Source organism: Desmodus rotundus, chromosome 5, assembly GCF_022682495.2.
Source record: "Desmodus rotundus isolate HL8 chromosome 5, HLdesRot8A.1, whole genome shotgun sequence".
NCBI lineage: Eukaryota > Metazoa > Chordata > Mammalia > Chiroptera > Phyllostomidae > Desmodus > Desmodus rotundus.
Genome location: NC_071391.1, coordinates 54835708 through 54859114, shown reverse-complemented (window position 1 = coordinate 54859114; position 23407 = coordinate 54835708). Strand labels below are relative to the sequence as shown.

The window sequence follows — 23407 nt, the reverse complement described above, 5'->3', positions numbered from 1 at the left end:
TTGAGAGGTAGGATATCACAGTAGTCAAGAGTGAAGACTTCAGCTGACTGATAAGGTTTGAATTTTGGTTTTGCCATTACGCTGTATGACTCTGGGCAAGTTTCTTATTCAGTGCCTCAGTTTTCTCATCTGTTATATGGGTATCATCAGAATGTTTAGCTTATATAGTTATTAGGTGCTTAAAGAATCAGGTGCCCAGCACAATACTGGTACATAATGTTATTAAACGTTATTATATTACATGGAGTTCTTTTGAAAAATAAAGATACCCCTGAAGTCAAGGCAAATAATCACTTATTACAATGTGAATCAGTTCAAGTAAATTGCTTCCTCTCAACATCTGGTGTCAACTCCATGGAGTTCTGGGTGCTATGATGGATGGCCCTTACCTTTAATAATCTCATAGTCTGATAAGGGTAAGACACACATGTAAGCAAATACTGCAGCTCAGTAATAGAGATCTGTACCTAGCCCAGCGGTGTTGAGAGGAGGGAGCGATGCACACTGCCAGGGTGTGGCAGGCAGAGGATGATGCCCTTGAGCTGGCTCTTACAGGGCCTAGAGATAAATGGCAGGGAATGAGCAGGGTGTTAAGAGGACAACTGAGGTTATTGAGATCATCACAGATATCAGGTTAAATTCTCCATCTTTACATGCATACAGCTCTTTTAATTGTCATTATTGATCAAAACAAAAACTTTTAGAATGTGTTAATCTTTTTTAGGGAGCAGCAGCACATTAAAAAGTGAAAATCTACGGTAGGGATGACAAATAGTTTTAATGTATGCTAAATCTAAATCTAATCAATGGATGTTGGCTGCCTAGAACGCTGTGTTGAGAACATTCTGAGGACACCACTGATATGAGTGAAAAATTGCAGTGGCTGATTAATGACCAGCAGTGTGTGTGGAAATAAGAATGTCTTACAACACTGGGTGGTTGTGCTCTGGAGCCAGACAGCCCACGTGTGAAATTTGGTGCTGCCACTGCCTAGCCGTGGGATTGTGGCAGGTTATTTGAACTCTTGTGCCTCGGTGACCTTGTCTGTACAACAGGAATAATCAAAATGTGTAGCTCTTAGATTGTTGTGAAATGAAGTGAATTGATACTACATATAAAATGTTCACAACAGTGCCTGACACGTTGCAAGCAGTCAGTTTAGTAGCTACTGCTAGTTACTGTTTCTTTTCAAGTAGATAAGATTAATATGAAACCCAAGTGAGTCCAGTATGCTTATTTGTACTGTTTTGTCTTTTATGTTGTAAATGTGTAAGAGTAGACAGTGAACTTAGATATCCTCAGCTTTTTCTTAGACTGTACAGCACACAGTACAATTTGAAAACTACTTTAAACAGAATGTTGTTTCTATGGCCAGAGTGTCAGAATAATGAGTGTTGGAATGAATCATGGTTCAGCAACTTGGAGCGATTTTTAATTGTTTCACTATAATAGAGTGTAAGATTCATGTGCAACAGTGAAACATCAATTATGTCATTTATCTGTAGAATAAATTTAAATTATGCAGTTCTAAGCTCTTTTCGGTCTGATTTAACATCTGTTTCATATGATTTGCAAAAGGTTTAATGACTTTTTTCATGTCCTGATTTTATCCTCTGAATTTGTAAATTCTTCCTAGGGGTTCATGTGGGATGTGGCTGAGGAATTGAAAGCTATGTTGGTGTTTGCTGAACACAGATACTATGGAAAGTCGCTACCTTTTGGTGCCAACTCTTTCAAGGTAAATATACTGTTTACTTTTAAGTTTGAAGGTTTTTTAAATTTTACAACATTTTCTTATTACAATCTTCCATAAGAAATAAATAAACAAATGTTGGAGAGGATGTGGAGAAAAGGGAACCCTCGTGCACTGTTGGTGGGAATGCAGACTGGTGAGGCCACTGTGGAAAACAGTATGGAATTTCCTCAGAAAACTAAAAATGGAACTGCCCTTTGACCCAGTAATTCCGCTGCTGGGATTATACCCTAAGAACACTGAAACACCAATCCAAAAGAATCTGTGCACCCCAATGTTCATAGCAGCACAATTTACAATAGCCAAGTACTGGAAGCAACCGAAGTGCCCATCAGCAAACGAGTGGATCCAAAAACTATGGTATATTTACACAATGGAATTCTACGCAGCAGAGAGAAAGAAGGAGCTTATACCCTTTGCAACAGCATGGAAGAAACTGGAGAGCATTATGCTAAGTGAAATAAGCCAGGAAGTGAGGGACAAATACCATATGATCTCACCTTTAACTGGAACATAAGCAATAGAAGGAAAAAGCAAACAAAATATAACCAGAGTCATTGAAGTTAAGAACAATCTAACAATAGCCAGGGCGGGGGTGGGGGGTGGGGGCAGGGACAGTGGGTAGAGGGGATTACAGGAACTACTATAAAGGACACATGGACAAAACCAAGGGGGAGGGTGGAGAGGGGGGAGGGAGGTGGGTTCAGCTGGGGTGGGGTGGAGGGACGGGGAGAAAAGGCATACAACTGTAATTGAATAACAATAAAAAAAAATTTTTTTTTAAAATAAATAAAAATTAAAAAAAAAAAAAAGAAAGAAATAATAGTTTTAAGTAGAACTGCCTGACATTTTAATAATTGTATTTTATCTTTCACCTTTATTTACAATTTGAACAGATAGAGACTTTTTAAAACCATATTCTTATATTTCTAACGTTGATCAGTCTTTAAGTCAGTGTGATGAGGCTAGTCTTCCCAGGTGAGTCTCAATCTATGGCTGCAGAGACTGTGGGGAGAACTTTTCAGTGTTTCTAAAACATCAGTAAATTATACACTTAAATAATTGCATCTACCACTGAGAAATATATGAGAGCTCAAATCTTTGTTTAATAAGGTATTTTTAGTAAATTAAGGACAATCTCTATGATTCAATGAGGCAAGTTGCCCACTTGGATTCCCTTTTGGCCTTTCCTGTTCTCACAAGGAGCTTTGGCCTTGGCCATAGACTCTACACCTAATAAACCAGGACACCTCTTCCTCAACTGAGTCATTCTGGTGATATCCTCGTGATTCTGGCGATATGATTTTGCCCTCTGTACTACTATTTACTTACTGTTTTCCCTTAAGCAGTTCACTTTTCAACCTTAGCACTACTTTAACAAGGGCTTCATATAATATCCTTGTGATTTATACCTAATAAACCAGCACACTTTTTCCACAACTGAGTCATTCGGTAATATCCTTGTGCTTCTGACTATATGATTTTGCAATCTGTACTATTATTTACATAATATTGTTTTTTAAACAGCTCACTTTACAAACCTAGAACTACCTTAACAAGGGTTTCATGTACTGGTTATTTTTTCTAAATTATATTAAAACACATTAAATTAAAAATGTGTAGTACCTAAGAACATTATACATACCACCAGTGTACACATACCATGTTTTGGGGAAACTGAGTTAGAAGATCTTGGGATCAATTGTTTTTCTCAGCTGTTTTAAAATTTTTTAAATTTTTGTTCTCTGAGGCTTTATTATTTTGAATTATAAATAAATGAAAAGTTCTTATGTTATAATGAAAAGGAGAACAACTTGTTGATATTTGTTCAGCTGTAGGGGAAAAATCTATTGTTTAACTTATTATTTTGCATAATTATCTGATTAGGGGAGATGACAGGTCCTGAAACCCTTGGGAAGTAGTCAGCCTGTGGCAGATAGAAACATAACCTCCTCTCTTAGGTCCCTAGGGTTCATACTTTTTAGCAAAATGGAGCTAAGTGCTCTCTGTGATAAACTTCTTCTCTTTGTGTGCTAACAAATTCGTCAGTCACCTGGGGGATATTACAAATATTATGCCAGAATTGGAAAAAAATGTTCGCTCAAGTATGCAAGTGCCATGAAGACAAAGTGAGGAATAGTGGCAGGAGAGGAGAGGGGAGGGCAGAAGTCAGAAGGCGGAGGAGTAGCTGACACACACAGGAACAGTGGGAATGCGTGATCCGATGTGCCAGATGATGGGAGGAGTCAAACAGAGTGGTGAGGCCAAAGCATGAGGGCCAAGTAGGGTGGCCTACTAGAGGAATGCAGCCGTAGCAGTTATCAGTTGCTGTGTACCCATTTCCCCATACCTGGGTGGCTCAAAACAACACTAAACATTTATTATCTCACAGGAATTAAGAGTGACTCAGCTAGGTGGTTTTATTTCAGGGGGTCTCATGAAATTAAGATGTCAGGTGGTGCTGCAGTCATCGGAAGGCTTGCCTGGGGCGGGAGGTCCCTCTCCTCTCATGGAGGGTCCACATGAGTGACGGGCTGGTACTGGATGTTAGCGAGAGGCTTCAGCTTGTCTCCCCCTGGGTTTCTACAAAGGCCTACCTGAGTGGCCTCATGACATGGTGACTAGCTTCCCTCAAAGATGACAATGGGAAGAGCAAGGTGAACTACTGTGCTTTTTATGACCTTAAGATTGGAAATCACAAAACATTTCTGTCACATTCTATTTGTTAGAAGCAATAAGTACAGCCCAAGTTCAAAAATAGAGGAATTAGATTTCACCTTTTAAAGGGAGATACCTCATTAGTCTCCCTAGCTTAGCAATAGTGTTTTTTTTTAATTATTTTTGTTGTTCAATTAAAATTGTCTGCATTTTCTCCCCACCCCTCTACCCAACTGCAGCCAAACCCACCTCCCTCCCTTGCTTCCACCCTCCTCCTTGGTTTTGTCCATGTGTCCTTTATAGTAGTTCCTGAAAACCCTTCTCCCCACTGTCCCTTCCCCCTTCCCCTCTGGCTGTTGTTAGATTCTTCTTAACTTCAATGTCTGGTTATGTTTTGTTTGCTTTTTTCTTCTGTTGATTATGTTCCAATTAAAGGAGAGTTCATGTGGTATTTGTCCTTCATTGCCTGGCTTATTTCACTTAGCATAATGCTCTCTAGTTCCATCCATGCTGTTGCAAAGGGTAGGAGCTCCTTCTTTCTCTTTGCTGTGTAGAATTCCATTGTATAAATGTACCATAGTTTTTTGATCCACTCATTTGCTGATGGGCACTTAGACTCTGTTTGAGCTTCACCTCCCTGCACTGCAGTGGGAAAAATTGTCCCTGGGCAGAGCTAGATGACCACGGAACTTGCTTTATGAGTGTCCTTCTCTGAGCTGTCTGTGTCTTGGGGTGCTATTTTATAATGCCTGAAAATAGTTGCTCCATAGGTTGTTTATTTTATTTTATTTTTAAGATTTTATTTATTTATTTTTAGGGAGAGGGGAAGGGAAGGAGAAAGGGAAAGGAACGTCAATGTGTGGTTTCCCCTTGCCCACAACCCAGGCATCCGACCTGACTAGGAATCAAACTGGCAACCCTTTGGTTCACAGGCCTGCGTTCAATCCACTGAGCTAAAAAAACTAGCCAGGGCTGTTTTTTTTTTTCTTTCTTTGTTTTTACTCTAATTTTATAGTTGTTTACAACAGACATCCTAATTTGTTTCAGTTGTTGGTATATGAGACATAGTAATTTTTTCTGATAGAGTGAATTTGATTTTTGCTAGTGATTCTTACTTCAATTTTCCACAGGTTGTAGCTTACCTTTGCCTGTGTGTTAGCCATTTGAAATGTTTGCAGATTTGAAATAAAAGTTATGATATAGCAGTTGTCTGTTAAACTTAGCATTGTATCCCATTACATTTGCTGTTACAAGTTATTTACAGTTTACTGTTTCTACAACCTCAACAAGGTCTTTGGTAAATAGCATTTAATAGAAATTGTATTTGAATGCAAAATACATTATATTCTTTCCACAAACTTAAAATCACTTTAAATCAGCATTGCTGTGGCTTTGACCAGACATTGTAACTCGGTTGCCTAGAAATTCTATTTGGAGAAAATTTATCTGAATTTGGTTTTTTTCTGGATCTACACTATGCCTAAGCTGCTATTATGTGCACACTCATACCCATGTTCTTTGTTATTTATTTATTTTTTTAAGGATTCCAGACACTTGAATTTTCTGACATCAGAACAGGCTCTGGCTGATTTTGGAGAGTTAATCAGACACTTGAAAAGGACAATCCCAGGAGCCGAAAATCAACCTGTCATTGCCGTGGGAGGCTCTTACGGAGGCATGCTTGCAGCCTGGTTCAGGATGAAATATCCTCACATGGTGGCTGGGTAAATGCATTTGTGTTGGACATGAGAACTTCTAAATGGTTGTCATGGCAAACCTAGAGATTTATTTTGGGTAAAACATGTTCCATTCTATTATACTGAGATTTCTAGTTTCTATCTCATTAACAGCTATTATTATTTTCTCATCATTTTTGTTTAATATCAGTGTCAATTTTAAAACTTGATTTTGATGAGTTACATTTTTTTTCCCTTTCTCTTTCCTTGTTTTATTACCATTTAGAGCTCTTGCAGCCTCTGCCCCTATCTGGCAGTTTGAGGATATAGTACCTTGTGGTGTATTTATGGAAATTGTAACTACAGATTTTAGGAAAAGTGGCCCAAATTGTTCTGAGAGCATCCGCAGGTCCTGGGATGCCATTAATCGACTCACAAGAACAGGTGAGCTTTAATTAAGAGAATGGAATCATGATTTTTTTCAATCTTTCACTTGTCAAATTCAACATTTCCCACTTTTTCTATAAATGTTTTATTTGACTATAAGATACATATTTAAATGTAACAGAAAAGTACACAAATCAAAATGCATAGTTTGATGAATTTTCACAAAGCAAATGTATAGTGTAATCACTATCATCTAGTCAAGACATCCTCTTGTGCCTTTTTTACTCACTGCCTCAGCATTTCCCAGAATAATCACTATCCTGACTTCTAAAACCATAGATTGATTATACTTGCTCCTGAGTTTTTTAGTCATTGAAATTGCATATTATGTAATTTTGTGTCTGCTGTCTTTTGCTCAGTGTGTATTTGTCAGATACATCCATTTGTTTTATTCAGTTGTAGTTTGTGCCTTCTCATTCGTCACTTTATAGTGTCCTACTTATTTATTTATTTATTTCAATAGTATGTAAAAACAGGGAATAACTCAGAATATAAATTCTGGTAAGCTCCATGAGGATAGGCAGCTTGTCTATCAGGGAATATCCAGGAGTTCTGAAAATATCTTACTGATGTTGAAAAAGTATTCTTGGAGAAATGGTATAGATTGAATTTTCTAAAATATCAGGTGAAGAATCTATGAAAGCTAATGTTGCACAGTGCTTTTTAGATTTCAACATTGTGATTTTGTTCTCAGGTACTGGCTTGCATTGGCTTTCTGAAGCCCTTCACTTATGTACCCCATTAACAAATTCTCAGGATGTTCAGCATCTGAAAGACTGGATCTCTGAAACCTGGGTAAATCTGGCAATGGTGGACTACCCTTACGAGTCTGACTTTTTACAGCCTTTGCCTGCGTGGCCAATCAAGGTAACAGGAAAATGTCCTTTTATCACTTTTAATAACATACTTTTCATTTTTATGTGCGTGAATGCTATGCCTTACAATATCAGATGAATCCCAGTGACAAAAAATTAGTTAAATCTAGGCAGGAATCCTGACTTCTAACACTTTCTGGTTACTCAACCTTGGACATGTTACCTACCTTTTCCAAACCTCAGTTTCTTTATTTAAATAATGGAGAAAAAATGCATAGGTTAGCCCTGGCTGTTGTGTCTCAGTTGATTGAGTGCCAGCCTGCAAACCAAAAGGTTTCAGGTTCGATTCCCAGTCAGGTCACATGCCTGGGTTGCTAGCCAGGTCCCCAGTTGGGGGTGCATGAGAGGCAACCAATTGATTTATCCCTTGCATGTGGATGTTTCTCTCCATCTCTTTCTCCCTCTCTTCTCTAAAAATAAATAAAATCTTCAAAAAATGCATATGTTATAGTTATATGAATTAGAAATAAGAGAAATAGTTGCTGTTAATGGACTAATTACTATGTGTCAAGTCCTGTGCTATGTATTTTGCATATTCGATTTATTTAATCTTTGTGATGTATGTGAGACACGTAGATCTTTGTAGTATACGGTCAGTGTTTAGTGAGTGGCAGCTGCTATTATAGCACTGTGATTCAGGCAACTGCTTCTGTACGTAAGTACTACGTATGTGAGAAAGGGTCATCCACCTACAGCAGCATGGAGTGGAAAGAGCACTGACTCTGGCTCCTTTTACCATTCAGCGGTGGTGCTATGTGGGCAAGGCTCTCTTCTTCCTGAGCCTTCATGTCTTCCTCTGCAGAATGGGATACTGAGCCTTACATTCTCCTTAAGGTTGCACTAGGATCAGATAGAATATTGGGTGTGAATACACTCTGGAAAGTGTAAAGACACATTACACCATAAATTTTAGGGTTCTTTTATACTAAAATTTGTTATTGTATATGATCTTTTTTGTGTGTGTGTGCTCTTAAAAGATTCCTCCTCTTAGTTTTAAGAACAAAGGCTGGCCAATTTGATGGTTATTAAGCTTAGAGAATACACCTGATCTACAGCTAGAATGAGTGCTGGAAATAAAAAACAAAATTGATAATATGAGAACCAGGTTTCAAAAGCACTTTTACTATAACTGTCCCTTTGAACTATTGAATGCACACCTAGCTTAAAACTTTGCAACCCAAGTGGAACAAGGTCATTTGCTATTAGAGATATTTTTCTTCCTCTAAAAAGTATAATGACCAATGGGTGTCTTGCATATAGCACACGAGAGGTCAGTGTGTCTTGAATTAAATTGAATTTTGATAATACAAAGTTATTTAAAAGAGCAGATCTCTCTCATGGTAAGAAAACCTGAATCAAAATAGTGAGAAAAACTAAATCTGAACCAATTTGTCTTTATATATGTCTATGTGCTAATAATTCATTATCCTTGTATATTATTTTACTATTTACAAAGCACTTTCATAGACACTATCTCATTTAATCGCCACAAAAACACTGTGAGAATAGAGGTATAATCCCAGTTTTAGGGAGAGGAAATTTAAGCTCAACAAAGAGGTGTGGATGTGGGATTGGAACTCAAGCCTACCGTTGTTCTGAGCCTACGATCTACCACATTGCACTGGGGTAGGACAAGACTTGTCTAAAGGTTTCGGTGGATTGCTGGCCACAGTGTGACAGCTATCAGATTTAATTCTGTCCTGTGTACAAAGTGAGAATTACATCTGCATCTTTGCCCACCTGAGAACAAATGAATTGTCAGATGGTAAAAACATGGGGAATTCTCTTGTTTTTTAGAACAGGGTTTGGCAAACTTTATCTATAAAGGACTAAATAATAAATATTTTAGGCTTTGTAGGCCATGTGGTTTGTGTCACAGATATTGAAGTCTGCAGGTATAGTTAAGAATGTAGCAGAAAGTAGCCATAAACAATATATAAATGAATGAGGATGACTGTGTTCCAATAATACTTAGTTATAAAACAGGCAGGGGGCTGGATTTGGCCTGGGGCTGTAGTTTGCCAACCCTGATTTAGAAAAAAAAGCTAGAAGAATATAGCTTTTTAGTATTCATTTGTTTATGATTCGAAACAGTGAACAGTCTAACTTTGGTTTTTTCCCCATTTCTTTAATGTTCCTTTTAAGATATTTTTTCTGTTGAGTCTTAAATGTAAGTAAATATTCCATTTTTGTCTCTCTTAAATCATCACTCAAAGTGAATGGGGTATTGCATTGTGTGACCACCACCTAAAGTCAAATCATCTTCCATCACCATATACTTGGCCTTCTTTACCCTTTACAACCACCCACCCTTCCCTCTGGTAACTGCCATATTGTTGTCTGTGTCTATGAGTTTGAGTTTTATATCCCACTCCGGCTTAGGATGGTGAGATAATAAACAACAGTTGGGTTATGGTAAAAAGCAGTTTATTTCCAGTTCTGTCTGGACCTTGTAATGTTCTGAAGGATCCAGGGGCAGTGACTGAATGCCATTTTTTGTGTCAACTCAGTTATCATTCTCTTTAATTTGTCTTTGGACTTTGCACCCTGAGACTCCATTTGCTTTGTTTAGTGTTAACAGCAGCTGCAATATTCATGCAGAAGTAGTCATGGACTTGGCTGATAGAACACGCTGAAGAGGAGAAAAGGGAAATAGGAAATGCCTCTGTCAGTGGACTGCTCTGTTAGCATAAAATTACCGGGTCTCTTCTCAGTTTAAAGAGCAGTCTTAAAGGATATTGCAGAATTTATTTATTTTGGAATCTTTTTTTTTTTAGCTGATAACTCACCCAATCTTTTAGCTTAGCCTTCTGATGATGCAGATAGATGTTGTGAAATAGTGAGATATAAAGTGGAAAATCCCTTCCGTTTGTCTTGGTTTGGTAATGTATGCGACCTCTCTGGGTGGTTTAAGCAGTTAAACGGTGCATTCTATGAAAAGGGAGCTTTTAATGTCAAAACTATTGTGATTATCTGAGTGAGTGTGAGAGGGGTATTGAAGCCTCAGAGAATGAAAATCTGTTAGAAAAGCTGAATGTATCTGCTTAATCCTTTCTCTAATGTGGATGAACCATACTGAGAGGAGATTGGGGATTTTTGTTTTGTTTTGTTTTGTTTTTTTTAATTCATTCTTAACTGTATTTTTTTACATTACTATTTAGTCCCCTTAAACCGCCCTCCCCTCAGCAATCACCACACTGTTGTCCATGTCCATGAGTCTATTTTCCTTAAACCCTCCCTCCACTGACCTCCCCCCAACTACCTGACATCCTGCTCTCCATCTATGGGTGTGTCCCCAGTTTCCTTGTTAGTTCAGTTTGTTCATTTGATTACTCATATGAGTGTAATCATATGGTATTTTTCTTTCTAAGTACTTTTTAAAAATTGTTGTTTTATAACAGTTGTCCCAAGTTCCCCTCCATTGCTCTTCCCTGGCCACCCCCCACCCTCCTGCCCCACTCTCACTGTCAGTCCCCACCCTGTTGTCCATGGCCATGGATCATTTATACCTGTTCCTTAACTAGACCTTTCCCCTCTCCCCCATGCCCTATAGTTGCTGTCAGTCTGTTCCTTGTTTCCATGCCTCTCATTCCCTTTTGGTCATTTGTTTGTGTTGTTCACTAGGTTCCTCTTATAGGTGAGATCATATGGTATTCGTTTTTTCACCTCCTGGTTTATTTTACTTAGCATGATGCTCTCTAGTTCCTTCCATGCTGTCATGAAAGGTAGTAGTTCCTTCTTTCTTTCTGCTGTGTGGTATTCCATTATGTAAATGTACTAGTTTTTTGATCTACTCATTTACTGATGGGCACTTAAACTGTTTCTAGTGCTTGGTTATTGTAAATAATGCTACTATGAACATTGGGGTGCATAGGTTCTTTTGAATTGGTGTTTCAGGATTCTTAAGGTATAATCCCAGCAGTGGGATTGCTGGGTAAAAAGGCAGTTCCATTTTTAGTTTTTTGAGGAAATTCCATAATGTTTTCCACAGTGGCTGCACTACTCTGCATTCCCAGCAACAGTGTACTAGGAGTTCCCTTTACTCTACAACCTCTCCAGCACTTGCTGTTTGTTGATTTGTTTATGTTGGCCATTCTCACTGGTGTGAAGTGCTATCTCATTGTGGTTTTAATTTGCATCTCTCTAATGGCTAGTGATGTTGAGCATCCTTTCATATGCTTATAGATCCTCTTTAGGTCTTCCTTGGAGAAGAGTCTGTTCAGGTCCTTTGCCCATGGTCTTTCTTTTAAACCTCTGTTCTTTCCTTCATCTTTTAAAAAATGTTGTAGTCCCATTTTTCTTTCTCTTATTCAAATGCTTATCCTTATAGATAGGGACACTTAAAGCTTTTAAGCAAATTGTTATGTTCCCTTTCTCTGGTGTTCAAGGGGCAGAACCGAAATATTTGGTGCAGAGCTGATTAGTTTAGTTTGGTGCTAAGCTTAGAATGTTCTATTATCTGCAGTATTTGTTTTATTTTTAAAATCTATTTTATTTATTATGCTATTACAGTTGTCCTATTTTCCCTCTTTATTCCCCTCCGCCCTGTACCCGCTGTCCCACACGCATTCCCGCCCTTAATTCATGTCCATGGGTTGTACATATAAGTTCTTTGGCTTCTACATTTCCTACACTATTCTTACCCTCCCCCTGTCTATCTTCTACCTACCATTTATGCTACTTATTCTCTGTACCTTTTCCCCCTCTCACTCCCCTATTGATAACCCTTCATGTGATCTCCATTTCTGTGGTTCTGTTACTGTTCTAGTTGTTTGCTTAGTTTGCTTTTGTTTTTGTTTTAGGTGTGGTCGTTAATAACTGTGAGTTTGCTGTCATTTTTACTGTTCATATTTTTTATCTTCTTTTTCTTAGATAAATCCCTTTAACATTTCATATAATAAGGGCTTGGTGATGATGAACTTCTTTAAATTGACCTTATCTGGGAAGCACTTTATCTGCCCTTCCTTTCTAAATGATAGCTTTGCTGGATAGAGTAAGCTTGGATGTAGGTCCTTGCCTTTCATGACTTTGAATACTTCTTTCTAGTCCTTTCTTGCCTGCAAGAAAAGAAAGAAAACCTTGCCTGCAAGGTTTCTTTTGAGAAATCGGCTGATACTCTTATGGGCACTCCTTTGTAGGTAACTGTCTCCTTTCTCTTGCCACTTCTAAGATTCTCTTCTTATCTTTAATCTTGGGTAATGTAATTTTGATGTGCCTTGGTGTGTTCTTCCTTGGGTCCAACTTCTTTGGGACTCTCTGAGCTTGCTAGACTTCCTGGAAGTCTATTTTCTTCGCCAGATTGGGGAAGTTCTCCTTCATTATTTGTTGAAATAAGTTTTCAATTTTTTGTTCTTCCCCTTCTCCTTCTGGTACCCGTATGATTTGGATGTTGGTAGGTTTAAAGTTGTCCTGGAGGTTCCTAAGCCTGTCCTCATTTTTTTGAATTCTTGTTTCTTCATTTTGTTCTGGTTGAATGTTTCTTTCTTCCTTCTGCTCCAAGACATTGATTTGTGTCCCAGTTTCCTTCCCATCACTGTTGGTTCCCTGTGCATTTTCCTTTATTTCACTTTTCATAGCCTTCACTTTTTCCTCTATTTTGCAACCATACTCCACCATTTCTGTGAGCATCCTGATTACCAGTGTTTTGAACTCTGTATCTGATAGGTTGGCTATCTCTGCATTACTTAGTTGTATTTTTTTCCTGGAGCTTTGATCTGTTCTTTCATTTGGGCCATTTTTTTTGCCTTGGCGTGCCTGTTAGCTACTGAGGGGCAGAGCCTTAGGTACTCACCAGGGATGGGCAACCCGTGTAGCTGTGATGTGGTACTGTGTATGGGGGAGGGGTCTGAGAGGAAACAATGCTGCTTGCCTGACTCTTGGCTGTCTTTCAGTCACTTTCCCTGGCTACCCACAAACAAATTGGTCCCTCTGGTGCTGATTCCCAGGTGGATGGGTTTGTATATGTTCTAGGACTCTGTGGGATTCTCCAATGAACTCTCCTGTGAGGCTGGGAGTTTGTCCCACCACTGCAACCCCCACAGGTTCTTTCAGTCAGAGGTTTTGAGGCTTTATTTCCCCGCGCTGGGACCCTAGGTTGCGCAGTCTGTCTCCCTCCCCTGTTGTTCCACCCAGTTTATCTGCACACAAATGTGGGACTGCCCACCCCTGTCCTCTAGTCACTGTCTTGCCCCATGTCTTCTCCACCCCAACTGCCCATCTCGACCCCTTCTACTGGTCTGGATGAATGTTTTGTCTTTAACTCCTTGGTTGTTGGACTTCCATACAGTTAGATTTTCGGCAGTTCTGGTTGTATTTTGTTTTTAAATTTGTTGTTGTCCTTCTTTTGTTTGTGTGAGGAGGCAAAGTGTACATGCCTATGCCTCCATCTTGGCCGGAGTTGCAGTATTTCTGTACTCTTAAGAACCACAGTTATTTATTTTTTTTTTTTAATTTTATTTTATTTATTTATTTATTTTTTTATTGTTATGCAATTACAGTTGTATGCCTTTTCTCCCCATCCCTCTACCCCACCCCAGGTGAACCCACCTCCCTCCCCCCTCTCCACCCTCCCCCTTGGTTTTGTCCATGTGTCCTTTATAGTAGTTCCTGTAATACCCTCTTCCCACTATCCCCGCCCCCACCCCCCACCCCCGCCCTGGCTATTGTTAGATTGTTCTTAACTTCAATGTCTCTGGTTATATTTTGTTTGCTTTTTTCTTCTATTGCTTATGTTCCAGTTAAAGGTGAGATCATATGGTACTTGTCCCTCACTTCCTGGCTTATTTCACTTAGCATAATGCTCTCCAGTTTCATCCATGCTGTTGCAAAGGGTATAAGCTCCTTCTTTCTCTCTGCTGCGTAGAATTCCATTGTGTAAATATACCATAGTTTTTGGATCCACTCGTTTGCTGATGGGCACTTCGGTTGCTTCCAGTACTTGGCTATTGTAAATTGTGCTGCTATGAACATTGGGGTGCACAGATTCTTTTGGATTGGTGTTTCAGTGTTCTTAGGGTATAATCCCAGCAGCGGAATTACTGGGTCAAAGGGCAGTTCCATTTTTAGTTTTCTGAGGAAATTCCATATTGTTTTCCACAGTGGCCTCACCAGTCTGCATTCCCACCAACAGTGCACAAGGGTTCCCTTTTCTCCACATCCTCTCCAACATTTGTTTGTGGATTTGTTTATGTTGGCCATTCTGACTGGTGTGAGATGATACCTCATTGTGGTTTTAATTTGCATCTCTCTGATGGCTAGTGATGCTGAGCATCTTTTCATATGTCTCTGGGCCCTCTGTATGTCTTCCTTGGAGAAGTGTCTGTTCAAGTCCTTTGCCCATTTTTTAATTGGGTTGTTTGTCTTCCTGGAGTGGAGTCGAGTGAGTTCTTTATATATTTTGGAGATCAGGCCCTTGTCTGAGGTATCGTTGGCAAATATGTTTTCCCATACTGTTGGTACTCTTTGTAATTTGGTGCTGTTTTCTTTAGCCATGCAGAAGCTTTTTATTCTGATGAGGTCCCATTTGTTTATTCTTTCCTTTATGTCCCTTGCTTTAGGGGATGTGTCTGTGAGGATGTTGCTGCGTGGAATGTCTGAGATTTTCCTGCCAATGTTTTCCTCAAGGACTTTTATGGTGTTACGGCTTATATTTAAGTCTTTTATCCATCTTGAGTTTATTTTCGTGTATGGCGTAAGTTGGTGATCGAGTTTCATTTTTTTGCACGTAGCTGTCCAGATCTCCCAACACCATCTGTTGAAGAGGCTGTTTTTGCTCCATTTTATGCTCCTGCCTCCTTTGTCAAATATTAATTGATCGTATAGACTTGAGTTTATTTCTGGGCTCTCTATTCTGTTCCATTGGTCTATGTGCCTGTTTTTATGCCAGTACCAGGCTGTTTTGATTACAGTGGCCTTGTAATACAGTTTGATATCAGGTATTGTGATCCCTCCTGCTTTGTTTTTCTTTCTCAAAATTGCTGCAGCTATTCGAGGTCGTTTATGGTTCCATATGAATTTCTGCAATGTTTGTTCTATATCTGTGAAATATGTCATGGGTACTCTAATAGGGATTGCATTGAATCTATAAATTGCTTTGGGTAGTATGGCCATTTTGATAATGTTGATTCTTCCAATCCATGAACATGGTACATGCTTCCATTTGTTTGTATCTTCCTTAATTTCTTTCTTCAGTGTTGTGTAGTTTTCTGAGTACAGGTCTTTTACCTCCTTGGTTAGGTTTATTCCTAGGTACTTTATTTTTCTTGTTGCTATATCGAATGGGATTTTTTTCCTGATTTCTGTTTCTGCAGTTTCGTTGCTGGTGTACAGGAATGCCTTTGATTTCTGGGTATTGACTCTGTATCCAGCTGTTTTGCCAAATTCATTTATTAGGTCGAGTAGTTTTTGAGTGGAGTCTATAGGGTTTTCCATGTACACTATCATGTCGTCTGCAAACAGTGACAGTTTCATTTCCTCCTTTCCAATTTGGATGCCTTTTATTGCTTTTTCTTGTCTGATTGCTGTGGCTAGGACTTCCAATACTATGTTGAATAGGAGTGGTGAGAGAGGGCATCCTTGTCTAGTTCCTGATCTTAGTGGGAAAGCTCTAAGTTTTTGTCCATTGAGTGTGATGTTGGCTGTAGGTCTCTCATATATGGCCTTAATTATGTTGAGGACTGCTCCCTTTATTCCCACTTTGCTGAGTGTTTTTATCAGAAATGGGTGCTGTATCTTATCAAATGCTTTTTCCGCATCTATTGATATGATCATGTGATTTTTGTCTTTGCTGTTGTTGATGTGATGTATTATGTTTATTGATTTGCGAATATTGTACCATCCTTGCATCCCTGGGATGAATCCCACTTGGTCATGGTGGATGATCTTTTTAATATATTGCTGGATGCGGTTTGCTAATATTTTGTTGAGAATTTTAGCGTCTATGTTCATCAGCGATATTGGCCTGAAGTTTTCTTTCTTCGTTGTGTCTTTATCTGGTTTTGGGATTAGGATGATGTTGGCTTCATAAAAAGAGTTTGGGAGTCTTCCATCAGTTTGGATTTTTTCGAATAGTCTGTGAAGGATAGGGGTTAGTTCTTCCTTAAATGCTTTGTAGAAATCTCCTGTGAAACCATCTGGTCCAGGGCTTTTGTGTGATGGGATTTTCTTGATGACTTCTTCAATTTCCTTTGCTGATATTGGTCTGTTCAGGTTTTCTGCTTCTTCTTCATTCAGTTTTGGAAGATTATATTTTTCTAGAAATGTGTCCATTTCATCTAGGTTTTCAAATTTCTTAGCATACAGGTCTTCATAGTAATTTCTTACGATCCTTTGTATTTCTGTGGTATCAGTTGTAATCTCTCCACTTTCATTTCTAATTCTGTTTATTTGGATCCTCTCTCTTTTTTTCTTGATGAGCCTACTTAAAGGCTTGTCGATTTTGTTTATCTTTTCAAAGAACCAGCTCCTGGATTCATTGATCCTTACAATTGTGCTTTTAGTCTCTATGTCATTTAGTTCTGCTCTGATCTTGGTTATTTCCTTCCTTCTGCTTGCTCTGGGCTGTCTTTGTTGTTGTTCCTCCAGTTCTTGTAGGCGTAGGGTTAGGTTGTTTGTGTGAACTGTTTCTAACTTCTTAAGGTAGGCCTGTATTGCTATGAACTTCCCTCTCAGGACTGCCTTTGCTGTGTCCCATAGGTTTTGGGTTGTTGTGAGTTCGTTTTCATTTGTTTCCAGGAAGTTTTTGATTTCTTCCCTAATCTCATTCTTGACCCATTCATTGTTTAATAGCATGCTATTCAGTCTCCATGCTTTTGAGTGTTTTGGGTTTTTACCCTTGGGGTTGGTTTCTAGTTTCAGACCCTTGTGGTCAGAGAAGATGCTTGATATGATTTCAATTTTCTTGAATTTGTTGAGGCTTGCTTTGTGTCCTATCATGTGGTCTATCTTTGAAAAAGTTCCATGGACACTTGAAAAGAACGTGTATTTTGCTTCTTTGGGATGAAAAGCTCTGTATATATCAGTTAAGTCCATTTCCTCTAAGGTATTGTTAAGTGACACAATATCTTTGTTGATCTTTTGTTTGGAAGACCTGTCCATTTTTGATAGTGGGGTGTTAAAATCCCCTACTATAATTGTGTTGCTGTCAATATCTTTCTTGAAATCCTCCAAGATTTTCTTTATGTATTTGGGTGCTCCTATGTTGGGTGCATATATATTTACAATGTTTATGTCTTCTTGGTGGATTCTTCCTTTGAGTATTATGAAGTGACCTTCTGGGTCTCTCTTTATGGCCCTTCTTTGGAAGTCTATTTTGTCAGATATGAGTATTGCTACCCCTGCTTTTTTTTCCTGTCCATTTGCTTGGAAGATTTGTTTCCAGCCCTTCACTTTCAGTCTGTGTAAGTCTTTTGTCCTGAGATGGGTTTCTTGTAGGCAGCATATGTGTGGGTCATGTTTTCTTATCCATTCAGCTGTTCTATGTCTTTTGATTGGAGCATTTAATCCATTTACGTTTAAGGTTATTATCGATAGGTAGTTATTCATTGCCATTATTTCCTACCTGTGTTCCTCTGTCTTTCTCTTTTCCTTCCTTTCCTTAAAGCAGTCCCTTTAGCATCTCTTGCAGAGCTGGTTTGGTGGAGCTGTATTCTTTTAGACTTCTTTTGTCTGGGAAACTCTTTATTTGGTCTTCTATCTTGATTGAGAGCCTTGCTGGGTAAAGTAGTCTTGGTTGCAGGCCTCTGGTTCTCAGTACTTGGAATATTTTTTGCCATTCTCTTCTGGCTTGGAGCGTTTCTATTGAGAAGTCAGTTGCTAACCTTATTGGGGCTCCCTTGTATGTTACTTCCTTTTTCTCCCTTGCTGCCTTTAAGATCCTCTCTTTGTCTTGGAAATTTGCCATTTTAATTATGATGTGTCTTGCAGTGGGTCTCTTTGGGTTCCTCTTGTTTGGGACTCTCTGTGATTCCTGGATTTGGGTGACTTTTTCTCTTCTCAGATTAGGGAAATTTTCCATCATTACTTTTTCAAACAGGTTTTCTATCCCTTGCTCTTCTTCTTCTCCTTCTGGTATTCCTATTATACGGATATTGTTACGTTTCATGTTGTCCTGCATTTCCCTTATTGCCTCTTCATTCTTTCTGAGCCTCTTTTCCTTTTCTTGCTCCTTCTGGGTGTTTTTTTCTACTTTGTCCTCCAGCTCGCTGATCCGATCCTCTGCTTCGTCAAGTCTGCTTTTAATTCCTTCTACTGTGTTCTTCAATTCAGAAATTGTATTCTTCATTTCCTCTTGGCTCTTGTTGATATTTTCTATTTCCTTTTTCATGTTGATATAGTTTGCAGTGAGTTCATTGTAGTTTCCTTGTAGTTTCTGGTAGTTCTCTTTGAGCTCAGAGAGCTCAGTGAGTTTCCTGATGACCATTGCTTTGAACTCAGTATCTGATAGTTGACTTGCCTCTTTTTCGGTTAGTATTCTTTCTGAGGCTTCCTCCTTTCCTTTCATTTGGGAATTGTTTCTTTGTCTTCCCATTGTTTGTGAGGCTCTTCTTGTTGGCCTCTGCGTCTTAAATTGCTTTGTTCTGACTCCCTGGATTTATGATATGAACTTCTATGGTAGAATGCCAATGGGATTCGGTGGTGCTGTCTCCTTACTCTCCTGTGCTCACTGGTCTTGAGCTGACGTTTATGTGTTTAACACGGTCTAACTCTAGTCTTTTCAGCACTCCAGGTTTTGTTGTCTCACCTGTGGGAAAAAGAGAAAGGGGGGGCAAAAGAAAAGAAAAAAAAAAAAAAACCACACACACACACAAAACAAACCAAAACAAAGATGGGAAGGAGGGAAAAAGGAAATAGGAAAGGAGGAAAGGAAGGAAGGAGGGAAGAAGGAATAAAGAAAGATCGGAGGCAAGATAAGAAGGAATTTTAGCAAAAATTAAAACATAGAAATAGATAAAAGAAGGCAGGAAGAAGACATAAAAATGGTAAAGGATGGGAGGAAGAAGGAATGAAAAAAAAGAAAAAAAGAGAGAGGAAGAAGGAATTCAGGGGGAAAGGAAAAAAAAGAAAAAGGATAAAAAAAAAAAAAAATCTTCTGTTGGCTTTAAACCGGTCAGGTTATTTCTGCTGGAGTCCTGTCTGTGCAACGGGAGGGGGTGGTTGGAAGGATTGGTTTCACTTTTCTCTCTTCCTGGGTCACACTCTTCGCTGTTTTGTAGGTGTGGTCCCTGGCAGTCAATCAGTCCGTTGATCAGCCAATCCAGCCGCTTTGGCTTGTGACGCGTGCGCGCGCAGCAGGGGAATCCAGCCGCTTTGGGTCTGTGACGTTATTTTGTGCCCTGAGCGCGCAGCCGGCGGACCAATCGAGCCGCCAGGGCTTGGAACGCTGGCGCGCAGGTGGCGGATTCAGCCGCCTTGGGGTTAGGACACTCGCCAGCAGCTTTGTATTTGGAAAACAGGCACCCAGCCGGCCCTGTGCTTGGTGAGCGCGCGCAGCCCGCTTAGCCACAAGCTCTGTGCTTGGGGGCCCGATCCAGCCGCCCGGGGCTTGAGTCTCTCGGGCGGGCGGGGCCGCCCTGGGACTGAATCACGCGGCACTGGGTTCCGAGGTTTTGGGCCTGTGGGTGGAGCAGCTAGTCTCTGCTCCAAATTATCTCGGAGGTTTCAGGTGTGGGCGCCCCTCCGGGGTTTCAAGTGTGGGTCCCGTTCGCTAATCTGCTCGCGCGCGCGACCGGACCTCAGGTGAGCGTAGCAGTCCAGGGGTGGAGGGGGAGGGGCGCCAGGGGCCTCGGCTACTACCGAGAGTTCTCTAATTAGCCCCTGAGTGTCTCTATTTTCTTTCTCTTCCTGAGAAATTCCTCCTTTTCAAGCCCCCCTGGTCTAATCAAGCACCTGGCTGCTCACAGCGCAGCCTGGCCCTCTCCCAAGACTCCTGCAGGAGCCCCCGCGCCAGGGCTGGCGCTTCTGCCGCCCTTGTACCGCGCGGTCCTGGGTCCCGTGGACCTTATTGTCCCTGAGCACTCTTCTTACCGTCAGATCTTTCAGTGTCCTCTATCTTTGGTCTCTGATCTTCGTATATGCTGGAATACTGTTGGCTGTTCGCTCTGCTCCTCAGATCAGCTAGGTATTTCCCTGGCGTTGAGGGGAAGTGGACTCCGCTCCCACCTATGTTGCCGCCATCTTGTCTCCTTATCCAGAACCACAGTTATTAAAATGTACACCTAATGCTGCTTTTTAGTTTTTCCTGAATGTTTACTTTTGTTCTGGGAAATAGAAAGTGATTTAAGTCTGTTCATTTCATGCTATTCTTGAGTCTCACATTAATGTTTAACAGTTTCTCTTTTTACCATACCATGATAAAAAAGTTTTATGATTTTATCGTACTGCAGAATCCTTTCTAATTTTTTACCTAAAAAATAAACTTAGAAAAATTTAAAGACTATATAAAAATAAAAGAAATTTATTTAAAAATTAAGCATGATAATAGTCATAGGAATGTAAATATAGCATAGGAAATATAGTCAATAACATAGTATAACTATGTATGGTGCCAGGTGGGTACTAGACTTACAGGGGAATTCACTTTCTAAGTTTGTAAACATCTAACCACTCTGCTGTACCCTGAAACTAATATAAAATTAGTTTTTATGAGTGTTGACTGTAATGGGCAAATAAAAATAAATATCATTGAGCATGAGATTACAGGTATATTTAGGCACTGTTTGTGTTGTTATTTGTCTCATACCCTGTAACTTCAAAGTGGAACATGTGTAGTTTACTGGTTCAGGAATGGAAGCTTCCGAGGGAGTCTTATTTGAATCCCAGCTCTTCCACTTCGTGGCTATGTGGCTTTGGCCATATCTTTTAAGCACTGTGTATTTTAGTTTCCTCATCTGAAAAATGGGGATAATAGTCATTGTAATGCTTATTAGGGTCATTATGAGAATTTAATAGGACCAGGTGTATACTAAGCACTGAATCAATGTTTACCTATTTTTGTTATATATCTGGGGGAGAGATTGTTTGTTTTATCAGGACTTTATGGCCAAAATCTTGGTTCAAAACCTATATTCACAGTTTTTAAATTCTAAGCTTGTTTCTTCCTGTGTGAAATGGGGACTGTCATTTTGTTTCTACCTGTGTCACTGTAGGGAAAGTACCTGACCTCAAGGAACATTCAATAGTTGTACTAGCAGCCTCAGCCTCAGGTGTCCGCATATCATTGAATTTATGCCCTTAAGCAATGCCTTATGTAGAAATTGTTTAGAAGACGCTGTTAGTGTCCATAAAATAAATAGAAAAATACAGTACAGGGGCTGCCTTCATGTTGAGTGTTTTGGGTGGAAGTGGTTAGCAGGGATTCTTTTCTTGTTGTCTGGTTAGATCATGGTCCCCAAGTAAATAATCAACAGACTTAAGTGCTTGCCTTCAAAAGTGGGTAATGTCTGCAAATTATCAGGCTTAAACTGTAGTATTTACATGAGTTTGGTCTAAATATGCCAATATTTGCATTTGGCTTAAAAACATGGCAATTTCATAGGGTTCAACGTAATATTTACATAAGTTTTGTGTATCCTACAGATCTTAAATGGAAGTATGTGAATATCTCCTTTTGAATTACTAGCCTTTGAATAAATATGAGAGTAGTGCTGAGGCTTTGTTGGCATGACTTCAGCTTTTTTAAAAAAGATTTATTTACTGTTTGCTAACAGAATTATTAAGGAAATACATAGAGACATGTAGAGATTGTGTTTTCCATGCTAGAGGATGATGCTTGGATGTGGAGTCTCTGAGTTAGGAGGGAGCTTTTGAAACACATACAATAACAAAATCTTCTTAGTAAATTTGCAAATATTTTGCAAATAAATTTTATGTGATATTTTTCTGGATATATTGGGATATTGGTAAAATTATAAGTGAGTACTTCCTTTCTTTAAGGCACTTTTTAAAATGTTTTATCATCATGCTATTATAGTTGTGCCAAATTTTCCCCTTTCTCTCCCCTCCACCCAGCCCGCCCTGTATAAGGCAAGTTGATGAGATGTTGCCAAGACCTTAAAATTTTTATTTCATTTGAACCAATACTTCCTCTAACAATTTATTTCAAGAAGACAAGTTAGGATTATTGTAAACATTTAGCCTTAAGTATATTTATTATAGGCTTACTTGTAATAATGAAAGATTGAGAATGATACCAATGACCAATTGTAGGGTTTCTTCAACTATTCCTCAACTCCCTATCCTTATTGCTCCCCCCTGGATTTTCTCATGCTGGTCAGTGTCCTTCTTAAAGTGCAGTGCTCAGAACTGGACCCAGTACTCCAAGGGTACTCTGACCTCACAGAGGAGAGTGAGTCCAGGACTGCCCTTAATCCGGACATGGAACTTCAGTCATCAGAGGCAAAGTTTCTCAGTGTCGTCTTCTTTCTCTTTGTATAACTGGGGCTGCCAAAAGCCAAGTATTGTCAACTAGTGCAGGTCCCCACCCATGCTTGTGTCATTTAAGGAGCAACAGTAACTGCTATTTTCAGATGCTAGTCATGGGATCTCCTTTTCTTTGTCTGACAGAGGCCCAGTGTTCTAGTGCTGAGAGGGGATCTGATGTTAACATGTGAGTCACACTCACTTAACTACTGTTCTTTTCCAGAGTTTGAGGCTACTTGTTGCTGTAAGTCAGCACCCTCTGTTCCCCTACCCAGCTTGCATTGTCTCCCTGCCTCATCTCCCATGCTGTGCTTGAACATAATGCTCTTCTCTGCATTCCATGTGTCTACTCTGTAGTTTTGTGCTGCGTTTTGAAAGAGCTGAATCCACTGTTGGTGTCCACATACAGGAAACAATGCTGATCAACTGTTGGAAATAGTTAATTTAATAAATTATGTGATTGATTCTTGATTTCCATATTTTCTTGGGTATTTATAATTGGCACATTCTTAGGGCCATTTTCTGAGAAAAGTGCCATGGAATTAGCTATTTTTTTTGTCTTACCATTCTCTAATTATTTT

The 23407-nt window shown here is 39.5% G+C and overlaps 1 protein-coding gene across 5 annotated transcripts in view; it reads left to right on the top strand.

Moving 5' to 3' along the window:
* Nucleotides 1–23407, top strand: part of PRCP (prolylcarboxypeptidase) — a 78180-nt gene that overhangs the window by 41919 nt on the left and 12854 nt on the right. For all 5 annotated transcript variants that reach the window (XM_053925832.1, XM_053925831.1, XM_053925833.1 and 2 more), the window contains 4 exons: nt 1637–1738; nt 5954–6135; nt 6374–6531; nt 7229–7401. In XM_053925832.1, coding sequence (XP_053781807.1) covers nt 1637–1738; nt 5954–6135; nt 6374–6531; nt 7229–7401 — 615 coding nt within the window. The remainder of the gene's footprint in view (nt 1–1636; nt 1739–5953; nt 6136–6373; nt 6532–7228; nt 7402–23407) is intronic.